This window comes from Astatotilapia calliptera, chromosome 22 (genome assembly GCF_900246225.1).
Source record: "Astatotilapia calliptera chromosome 22, fAstCal1.2, whole genome shotgun sequence".
NCBI classification, from domain to species: domain Eukaryota; kingdom Metazoa; phylum Chordata; class Actinopteri; order Cichliformes; family Cichlidae; genus Astatotilapia; species Astatotilapia calliptera.
This window is the reverse complement of record NC_039322.1, coordinates 15194158-15205776: the sequence shown is the minus strand read 5'-3', so window position 1 is coordinate 15205776 and position 11619 is coordinate 15194158. Positions and strand designations below refer to the sequence as shown.

At 38.7% G+C, this 11619-nt stretch overlaps 1 protein-coding gene across 1 annotated transcript; it reads left to right on the top strand.

The window, feature by feature from the left end:
* The first annotated feature begins 498 nt into the window (after positions 1-498).
* On the top strand, positions 499-11370 carry laptm4b (lysosomal protein transmembrane 4 beta). Its single transcript, XM_026156904.1, has 7 exons — positions 499-801; positions 2101-2218; positions 5203-5276; positions 5371-5493; positions 5737-5835; positions 7452-7547; positions 10662-11370. The coding sequence occupies exons 1-7, from the start codon at positions 709-711 to the stop codon at positions 10734-10736; spliced, it is 678 nt and encodes a 225-aa protein (XP_026012689.1). The 5' UTR covers positions 499-708; the 3' UTR covers positions 10737-11370.
* Positions 11371-11619: the final 249 nt, after the last annotated feature.

Sequence of the window (11619 nt, the reverse complement as noted above, 5' to 3'; positions counted from 1 at the left end):
TCTGCAATCACAGATCCTGTGGTGAATCCATATTTGAAATATCTGATTTAAATCAGTCATGGATTGGCCTTCCCAAAGCTCAACATTATTGAAGCAGTGTGGGACAAAAAAAGGTAACAAAAGGTAAGAAAAGGTAGAAGAGCTTTAAAAGGCCTTCAGGAAGCCTGGAGAACTATTACTAAAGACTACTTAAAGACATGAAAAGAAGGTTTACCTAAGAGAGTTCATGGCTGTGTTGAAGAATATAGGTGGCTGTTCTAAATATTGACTTTTAAGGTCGTTGAACTGTTGAATTGTTTTGTTCTTATTTTTAATGCTGAGCTTTTTCTACTTTTTTTTCTATTACTTAACGTTTTGGTTGTTTTAACAAAGGAAATAAAATTAAGCTATATGTGTCGTGGAAGATAAAACTGGACAAACAAAGAGCTGCTGAAACATTTCGTGATTATGAAGCGTTTGCATCCCGGCCAAAAAAAAAAAAAATCCTCCCGTGGTCACGTGACTCCGGGTGAGCCAGATTAACGGCTCTCTGTTTCTGTGTTTCCCACTTGCTGAAACATCTCCTCAAACAGACGCTGGATGTGGCGGCGGTCCTAGCAACGAAGACGTTATCTTTCCCACCTTTTTTCGGTTATCGTAGCCTTGACTAGTCAGTTGTTTTCGACGGCATTCATGAAATAACCTGAAATTCAGTGTGTGGACAAAAAGATGATTTCGCCGTGGGACCGGTGGTACTCGACGAGCTGCTGCCTCTGCTGCCATGTACGAACAGGCACCATTATTTTGGGAATATGGTATATGGTAAGTCCTGTTTTTTCATCTCACGTCAGGTCCCAGACGTGAATGAATATGGCTGAATATGTGGGACAAATTCTAAAAATATTTAATAAATATCGAGTCATGTTAATTAGACAGCTAACTCCATCTGTTTTCCATGTTTTTCACTTATGTTAAAAACAGGGTGCCAGCGTATGAAATAATTAAAAAATGTTAGCAAAATAACCTTTAGCATCTGTTGGGGGTTTTTTTTGTTGTTTTTTGGCTATATAAGCATATAAACAAAGTGTCTAACAAATTCGTTTCTTTTTTATTTTTGTGTTTCCTCCTAAAATAATCCTAAGCTTACAGTTTTAGGCTGTTGATGCCTCCTTTTCCATCTCTACACATGTTTACCCAGTTAAATATAGTTTGTCTCCGATATTTCCCACCCGAAAGGATAACTTAAAGTCGTAAACATAGTTCGGTAAGACTGGTGAAATCCCCGATCTTCATAAGCCTCCCTTATTTTGAGCTACTGCCGATCAACAAGGCCATAAAAAGCAACAAAAACCTCCATGAGATGTGTTCACATGAGGTGAAAGTGGTGACATAAGACCGATGAGCTTGTTCTCCCAGTCCTATGGTTTTCTGTTGTATTGAATTCCAGTATGTTGTATTGAAGCTGCTCAGCAGTACATCAATACCACTTTCCTTAAATTACCCATAACATTAGAGCTCTAACAATCAGTGATGATTATGAGGAAAGAGGGGAGAAAGCAGTTTAGATATATTGCCTTGTTTTCTATTGTCTGGCAATTGTCAAACTGGTCACCAATCTTTTTGAACACCTGTCTCCTAAATATATCTGCACCTTGTCCTACCTCTAAATGATACCTCATTCAGGACAGATAAATAGATATTTAATTGATCCAAAAAGGGAAATTATTGTGTTACAGGAGCAGGATAAAGAATAATCAATAGTACAGTCTACAATAAATAAACAATAAATAAGTCCCATAGATCCGTAGGGAGGACTTTATAGTGTGAGGTAGAGGTAGTGCAAATATTTTTATATATACAAAGGTGATTACAAAATAAAAAAATGAGGTTAAATTAAAGAAAAGATTTTTTAAAAACTGATATTGTGCAAGAGAGTAGTGCAAGTTGCATTAATAAATAATACAAGAAGGTGTAAGAGGAAAACAAGAGTTATTTTATAGTTGCCTGACTCGCTCAGTGCATCTTAACTTATCATTACTAATCAGCTGTCACATTATCTGAGTTATATTACTAACTGCACGTTTTTGTTCAACTGTAATATCGATTCTCCTGTCCTCACAGCTCATCAATGCGGTGGTCTTACTTATCCTGCTGTCAGCTCTTAATGACCCAGTTCAGTACCGCTACCACCTTACCAGCTCCGAGCTGGGAACTGACATCGACGTCATGGACGATGCGAGTAAGTTGCAGCTAATCCTCCCGTTATTAAAAGATAAATGTCCTCAACGAAGCATTCAGACTGTAGAAAGTCAACCCATGCCTTGTTTTAGCTCTTCCAGTTTAAGGATTTACTGTTGTGAAGTGATTGGCTTTGTGTTTGGGGCTGTTGATTATATAAAACAAGACAATTTTCTGATATTTTATCCACAAGGGAACTGATTGATTAATTTATTAGTGGATATATAGGAGATTTAAAAAAAAAAAAGTTGGTTGCAACTTTAAATCAAACATTTCTGGTTGTTCTAGATGTACCACTGAATATTAGAAGTGAATGTTAGGGCCTGTTCTTGTGCTTCAGAGATTGGATTTCACTGATTGGATTTCTTGCTGTCAGCCATATCCAGAAAGGGTAGAACCAAAAACGCTTGTGTGGATTTTTACTTTTTCTCATTCAGAATGAGCCTGTAGAGAGTGATTATGCATGTATTGGTTTATGTGTAGAAAAGCTAATGTGTCTGTCTCTCATTATTTAACAGACTGGAAATAGCCAAACTAATGTGATGTATCAGCAAATAAAAAAAGCAGGCACAGATGTTTATTTGTTGTGTAAATTTTGCGTTGACTAAATTTTGGAAAACAGTGTGATGAAGAGCTGAAATTGTCTGTATTTGCTCCTGTTGAAAAATAAGAACAAGATAGAATAGAAATATCCTTTTTTGTCCCTCAATGGGGAAATTCACATATTCCAGCAGCAAAGTAACAGACAGATGGAGCATGCAGAGCCATACAAAAGTGAAGAATATAGCATTAAAAAAGAAGAAGACTGTACAGAGCAAATTTACAACATAAGAAAAAATGAATGCTATACATTTATTAAAAATAGCATACTCAGGTTCAAAGAAATATGCAGCTGAGAAGGATAATTTTTTACAAAGACGTATAAAAAGTGCTGTATATTTGTGCTTAAAAACAACAAGGATAGACTATATCAGTATTGACATTGACCCAGAATTTCATATTTTGTGTCTGTAGGAATTTCCTGTGATTTCTGACCAAGTAAAAGATGGTTGGTTAGTGGCTAACTAAGTTATACTATAAAGGAATAGAAAGGAAAACCCGTGTGGTGTTTACTTTACTCAATTCCTCTCCTTCCATGAGAGATTCAACTGAAAATGTTACCTGAGAAGCTAGATGGCAGCGCTAGAAGCAAGTCATTTTTCGGTAGTTTTACGCATATAATTAAACATTTATTTCTGCAAAGTTGAAGCCAAGAATGATTATGATCAGTCGATGCTGAAGATGTATCAGCAGCATCAGTTTCGTAGCTCATTAACAGTAGTATATGAATGTATGCTGGTGTTTGTTAAAAATCAACTGTCATGTCCATGCAACTCCACGTGTTTCTGCAGCTGTAGCATCATCTGTCCTTTCTGCCAACCACTTCGTTTCTGAGAACGCTGCTCTCAGCACAGACATAGCTGAGTAAGCTGGGCACCGTAGAGAACAAATCAGCGTGCATGTGTATTTTCAGTGCTTCCCCTCCAGCAGCTATCATCATCACAGTTGCCTCTGGAGCACCACAGATACTGTCAGCGGCTACTCTGATTAAAAATGACTGCTCTAATTCTCTTTCGGATTAAAACGGTCATCTTGACAGAGTCTCCTCTCACAAAGCTTATGTGGCACTGGTTAGAGTGGTAGTCTGTTTATGTATGCGTGTATTGTTTATTGTTTATATGCAGTATGTAAGAACCTCTGTGTCTGTGTTGCTTAAAAGCATGTCTTCTGTTCCTGGGTGTTACCAGGGTGAAGCTTGTGAAGTTATGGAATAATAACTAATATAGTTCACTGTCAGTACAAGCACTTATTAGTCAGTATAGCGTCTCCCAGTAGTGATCTGGGATCCTTCTTACACACCATCACATACACACAGATATCCTGGTTCGGCCACATGTTAGCGATGTTTGTTGAGAGCTACACTGATAGCGACTAGTGTTGCATCGGGATTCTCACAGCTGTAATGTGAACGTGAGAAGGACAACTCTTGCATAATGATACCCACATGTTGATCGTGTTGTGTGATGTAGATACTAGCATGTGATCTGTGGTGTTTGGAGTCATGCTTGGTATTGAAAGGTGTACTTGTTCTCTTGTTTGTTGAGTTGGCTTCAGGTAGCAGGAAAAGTGAACAGGAGTCTGGCTACGTTGATAGTGCACCGGAAGACTGATAATTAACATTGATCTGTATTATTGGATATCAGAAATATTTTCTTTTGTAAAACATTTACCGTGACAACATTTCATGACATGAATATATGTTAATCTAAAAAATTCCAGCACACCTCAGCAGAAAAGCCTTCACCCCAAATGGATTTCACGGAAACAACCTGGAAAAGGTGTAGGAGTCTATAAGAGTGTTAACACATAAATATTTCTTTTTAACCTGTAATATTACTCACAATTGAATTTATTCCTAGCAACCCAAATTAATATTAAATGCAGCGATGTTTTTAAAAAATTTTTTTAAGTCTCCCAGCTAAATTTTGGTGTGATGCCAGATATTCATTTATAATTTATAAATGTATAAATATGACTTTTTTACCTGTCACTGTTTTCTATGGTCAATTTTAAAGGATTGCAGTGTGGATAGTTTACTTTAATGAGGCCACAGGGTAATTAACGTTGCCTATTAATTGCAGGATTTATTGTGGGAGCAAAACAAGTCATCAAAAACTCCTACAGATAAAAACGAACTCTGATTAGCTGGTCTAATCTAGTCCTACAAAAATCAAACAAAGCTAATCTGCCCCTTTCAACACAGTGTGTATAGTTCAAACAGAAAATTTTCATATATTTTCTAACCATTATACCATCAGAGCTTAATTGTAAAGTAGATCAGTCACTGATCTGATCACCAATGAGTACAATGTCAATGTCTTTCAGAGAAAGCATTAAAGGTGACATGTTCTCATGCCATTGCTTTGTATGTTTATCTTTCCTCAGATATCTGCATAGCCACTGCAATATCCCTACTCATGATTCTTATATGTGGCATGGCGACATACGGTGCTTACAAGGTGAGCGAACAAAAGCAAATGACATTCAAGCACAAATCTGAACTTGGGAAAACTAACCGAGTGTTTTTATCTGATCTGAATCTCTCCTCTATAGCAACACGCTGCTTGGATCATTCCATTCTTCTGCTACCAAATATTTGACTTTGCCCTTAATACACTGGTAGCCATTAGTGTGGTGGTTTACCCCAACACGGTGCAGGACTATCTCCAGCAGCTGGTGAGGACTGTTTCATTCCAACTAAAATATCCACCTCAACAGCTGTCTTCATCTTAATGGGAATTTAAGATGCTTAGTTATTAGCTTAGGTGCTAATATACTGAGTAACTGAGATTTTTTATTTTATTTTATATTTCTTTATTTATGTTTTGAAGGGCCAGTTGTGTGTTTTAGGTCCAACATTTCTCTTTGCTTTTTACATTTGACTTATTTCATCTTCTCCTGTCCCACTTTCCCTTCTAGCCGGGGACATTTCCATACAAAGAGGATATCATGTCCACCAACAACATGTGCCTAGTCTTTGCAGTCCTCCTCTTCATCGGCTGCATCCTGTCCTTCAAAGTAAGGATAAATATTCTAGCATAGCTTGCTTTTGTATCTCGTATAAAACTGTACAAATACACAGAAAACAAATACTCCAGAACACTCACTGAGTATTTGTTCACTCTGGAAACATCCTTTTTTTTTTTTTTTTATCATTTGTTCCTCACATTGTAGTGTAATTAAGGCAATTAAGTCTCACACTGTGCTCATCTCATAGCTGAATCAACCATATGGCATGTTTAATGAATGTGCTATTGTAAATGCTCCTCTTGAGCTCATCACACAGTCAGAGAGCAGCGGGTCAGGGACAGCAGGAAACCAACTCCCATCAAACAAATTCTCCTTTAATGCTTGGATGATTTTCCAGGCGGAGCGATGCTCTGGGGCTCTTGGACGAGATGGGGCATGAAGTTGCAGTCATCTGTACAATCAAATCAAGTTGTTTCCCTTCTAAGCTGAGATTAGAAGTGTTCTCGGCAGATATCCAAAGCCGGAGCTGGAATTTTATGACAGGAAGCAGCCACTGGAAGACACACTAGTGGACTCGCAGGCAAAAGAGTTATAAATGTCATGTCTTAGAATCTTGAGCTTTCAGTGTGTGGGATAGCCTGGCTGCTTATTCCCTGAAAAAGTCTGCTTTAAAAAGAGCTTATAGATCTGTGCCGTTTGCCAAGAAAAATGGATTGAAGCTCATTTATATTAATGGGTTGAATGTGCAGTATGTATGAGCTGCTGCCTTCTATGTAGATCATATGTGAGTCTGCTGGAAAGACGCCAGATGTGAGTCCTCAAGGACACATTCAGCTGTCAGAACATAGCAAACACCTGCTAAAGTCCCTGCTAAAGCCAACATCCTCCACTTGACTGCATTTGGCATAAATGTCACAGGCAGGAAGAGGAAAAGCTGGAGGGAGAAAGGAGCTGAAGATGAAGCAGCAGAGGAAATGTGAATGGATGAATGTTTCTGTGACTAAAGAGAGAGAGAGAGAAGAGGCATACAAAGTAAAAGGACAAGATAGTTAACTGCAGATTTTGCCAGGCCACTGTGCAACTACTCATTATTTTCCTCATAAACAAACAAAAAATATTGAATAGTGAGCAGAGAAAAAATGATAAACAAAAACCCAATAAACATCCTCGAGGAGTAGAGCTAGCTGTGCTGTCAGCATTTTAAATATATGTAGATTGCTGCTTTCTTTGAGGAGGTCAGCTCAGAAGATGCTAAAGTAATTGGTTATGCTCTGCTTGGCTTTCTTGTTAGTTGCTCTTACTGCTGGCAGAGGACTCAGCAGGCTGCTCACATACACACACACACACACACACACACACATACACAATGGAACTCCTTTTCCTTTGCCAAGCTGAACAAACCTCAGTGCAGGCAAAGGCTCAGAGAAGCTTTTGGTCAAATGTTAGAGGCACATCCAGGAAAATGTCCAAACATAAAACTGTCTTAATTTTTAACAGCTGAATTGAATCACCATGTGTCACCAGTCTGTAACAGCAATATGATGCATCTCTGCCATCGTCATGCCTAATGTTGATAAATGGATGAGATCACAGCAAGCAGCATCTGTAATGATGAAGAGTGTTTCTAAAGGTCATTGTGTGTTTGCTCTCACCTCCTGTGACAGGCCTACCTGATCGGCTGTGTGTGGAACTGCTACAGATATGTGAGCGGCAGGGGCACCACGGAGGTCCTGGTTTATGTCACCACAAACGACACCACGGTGAGTCCGCTTAGCCACCCACCAGTGTCTCACCTCAAGGACACACTAACAGTCCTTCTGCTGTCAGAACTTCATTTTATTGCATTTGCACAGCATTGATTTTTACACTTTGGTTTGAAAGCTCTCTGTTCATTATATTAGCAAAAATGTACACTTAGAAAAGTCACTTTCATCTCGTTGTATGACACATTAACTTCACTAAAATATATCAAATTCTAGTCTCGACAATAATCAGGGATTATTTAGCTGCAATAAAAATACAAACTCTTCACAGAAGAGCATTTTAGAAGTTTTTCATAAATTCAGAATGAAAAAAATCAAAGAACTCTAAGTCGCTTTGATTTAAATACATAAACAAAATAATAATATGGACAAAATAATGTTTATAGATTGGTTACTGGTCATAGATTTTAAAGTGTAACTGTTTAACCTCAGATTTAGATGTTTTCTTCAGTGTCTGTGTTATTTCAGTTAAATTATCTATTAAAAAGAATGCAGAAAGCAAAGTGATCCATTCATAAGTGAACTTATTGTCTCTTAAAATGGTTTTGCTGGCTGTACATGAAGCCAACTTACAGTAGCACCAAAGTGAACGTTAAAAATGTTTCTTTAAATACGGCAGTAGTCATTTTTGTTGGATAAATTTGCCTTTTTCAAAGATGAAGCTGGTATGTGTTGAGCATAAAATCTTGTAGAGTCCAACTTTTTATATAAATACATAATTACTATATAGTAAGGTTTAACCAGTGAGGTGCTATTATATTGAGAAATGAAAGTGATTAAGAGCCTTCTGGTTAAAATGTATAAATTGTCTACATGTGTCACATTATGTACTTAAGTTGCATTGCAGGTTATACAGTGGCTAGTAATTGTACTTAAATTCTTTAATGTTAGTTTATGCTGTATATAGTCAGTGATGGGACACTGTATCGTAGACCCTGTAGGTTGTCCTGAGGTGTGATTGGCTAGCTTTTTAGAGTTAGGTATAGTCCACTCCACATGCTCCCCCTCAGCGATCACTCACAAGGTTTTTGAAAGGCTTTACCATAGTCACGGTTTCCATTTGTCCGTTTGTAATCCTCCAGGATGATACACAAGACATTAATCTGTCTCACAGCCGCTGTCGTCTCAGTACGCAGCACTTCATCTGTCACTTTGTCCTTGTGCCGCCATGGCCCTGCTGCACGCTGCTGACGTTTTTCACCTTGTGAAACAGACTGCACACCCGGCAGCTAATCCAGCAGGGGCTGAAGTCATATTGTGTATCATATGGCCTTTTAGCAACTATCAGATACGTGCCAGTCACTCTCTCCACTGTCAAGTGTGTTTATTTCAGTGTAATTAAATTAGAAGATTAAGAAAACAAGCAAATACTTAATCTAGAATTATACTGACTCTTAGATATATTCGAAGTAAAAAGAAAATTATTTAGCAGGTAAATGTAGAGTCACTGCCTTGATATTAGACTTCTTTATGTCCCCAGAAACGCACATGCAAATGTGAAGTAGGTCAAGGTCAACACAGAGAGACACGTACAGAGATTCCTTCATTTATTATTTATAAAATCAGTGAAAATCCTGTGAAAATCACAGTGAATGTATGAATATACCTAAACATCTAATTAAATACAAGAAACAAATCTAAAAAGAAACACTCTAGTTGGCTAATGTAAACCAAAACATCTCTCTGTGTATATATAAATGTATTAATTTATCATTGTGTATATAGTTGAATAAATGTAAAAAAAATCCAAAAAATTCAAATATTTATTCAGAATATTTATTTTTCTTTAAAAGAAAGACTTGAAAGCTGAAAAACCTGAAGGCTGCCGCATAAGCATTGTGAATTTCAATAAGAGAGCTATGTGACAACAAATGGTTTAAGTTCAACAAATATTTGTGTCACATAAAGAGGTTAAAATAGCTTTCGTTGGCCTTAATAATGATGTGGATTTATCGCTGTGTTTCCTGTGTCCACACACAGCTGAATGGAGCATTGCGTCTATTTTTACTGTTATGGAGCTGGAGGTGTGTCTAAATGGCTTTTTACAAGCACCAACATCAAGTACCCAGCTGTTTATCTGCAGTGCTTTTATATAAATGCCATTAAAATGCACAAGGGTCGTTTCTCTCTCTCTTTCTCTGGGATTTTTTTCTGTCCCTTCTCTTTATATGCCTCTGTCCTTCCCCTTCTCCTGGACATGTTACATAATTGTCTGCTTGTCTGCTTTATTTCAAACCCTCTCTGTGATATGTTTGCCGGCCATCCCTGGCTGTTTCACAGTTCCATCCCCTCGGAGCGTATTCTTTTTTTTCTCACACTTTCACTGAATTAGCAGCAGTACTGGTTTTATAACACCATTTACAGAGAAGGAGCTCTGATAGAGAGAGGAGTGCAGCCTGGCCTGTAAAGCAGGGCCCTGTGTGTGTGTTTGTGTGTTTTTCCTCTTTCCTCTACAAACTGTACAATATGAAATATTTACAGTACATTTTAAATGTAAACTGCTTTAATTGTTTGTAGCTTCATTTGACTACAATGAAGCTCTTTGTCTATTAACAACAGCATAAACACAGCATCCCATGGACCAGTTGTTCACATTTTTGGCCCCCTGCTGTCAGTAAATGGGTACAACATGTAGGCTCTGGACAGTACCAGCACATCGCTTTCAGGCTCTGGTCACACAGCCTTAGAGACCATTAGCAACCGCCTAACAATCACCAGTTGCCAGGGAAAAAATGAGTATTTGTCAACTGGTTGCTAGATGTTGCTGGCAGTCGCAGTGAAATCAGCTGCTAAAGCTCAACTGACACAGGCTCTAGACACTGGTCAGTGATCCCCTGGTGCCCACTGCTTGCTAGGGAAAAATATGTATTCCCCACTGGCTGGTGAGTGGTTTTGTGAGGCTTCATTCTGTATTTATTGTTCAGAGAGAAGTCTATACTGCCCTGAAAACTCTTTGCATGGGTCACCTAGCATTTAGGTGGTCGCTCACAGTTTGTATGGATGTTGCCAACTTGTGTGTAAGCACTTGCCAAGTGGAAGTGAAAGCAAAGAGTGCCAGCATGTTTTTAAGTGATTATTTGGAACTCAGCTACTTTTGTTTTCTTACTTCAGGTTCTGCTGCCACCATACGAGGAAGCTGTTGCCATCCCACCAAAGGAGCCTCCCCCACAGTATATGGAGGCATGAGATATACCCTCACTGCTGGATTATGTACCCCAATCCTCCGACCACATCTCCTTACAGCAGTAGGACTCCAATGCTGGCTGCATTGTGTTGGAAAAACAATGTCTTAGATGCTGGTCCAGCTTGGATTCCTGCCAACTTTAGAGTAAATTAGGCCGACCTGAGCCAGTATTGCCATAAACTCTACTCCCCTCCTCCACCACCACCCTCCCGGTTGTTGTGACATATGCCCCCTCTTCTCGTCCCCTTTGTCCTCTTCCAAGGACAGCATCACATCAGCTTTCAGACTACAACCCCACCGCCAACGCTAATTCAGCCAATCCTCTGGGTAGCTGCTGTTCCTTGGAAGTGACTCCTGCACGCCTTGATCACCTGACTTAATGTGCACTTTTCTTCATGTGAAAAGTGCAACGGTTTGGCCACCAACTGTTAACCCACATTACTGTGAACCTCCTTTGCAGTGTTTTGTCTAGAAACAAACTACCTGAATAGAGACAAAGCAACAAAAATAGCGAGAAGGAAACTTACATTATTAGTTATACAAAAGCACTTTTTTCAGAAATTGAAAAATTTCCTTAGTTGAATGTAAATTTTGTAAGATGTTTTTGTATCACAGTAAAAACTGAGAGAAATCACACGAATACTAAAAGGATCTCCTGTTCTTATAAAATATCTCCGGCGTGCTGATGTTGCTCGTCCTGCTGGGAAAGTTTTTCGAGAAGGGTTTTGCGACCGCTAATTACTCGTCTTCCTTTTGTATCCACAGTATGTGAACCCATAACCCATCAACTGGCCGCGTAAACCCGTTCGCACCGTTGATTTAAATCCCAGTATTCCATTTTGCCTTCCTCGCCGCCTCCTTCGTATGTTCAAAATTGAAAAGGTT

What these genes read in the sequence shown, in the direction of transcription:
- laptm4b (XM_026156904.1), top strand. Translation starts at nt 709, where the DNA reads ATGATTTCGCCGTGGGACCGGTGGTACTCGACGAGCTGCTGCCTCTGC. An exon ending in CGACATACGGTGCTTACAAG is followed by an intron (nt 5,277 to 5,370) that starts GTGAGCGAACAA and finishes TCTCCTCTATAG; the next exon opens with CAACACGCTGCTTGGATCAT. An exon ending in AGGACTATCTCCAGCAGCTG is followed by an intron (nt 5,494 to 5,736) that starts GTGAGGACTGTT and finishes TTTCCCTTCTAG; the next exon opens with CCGGGGACATTTCCATACAA.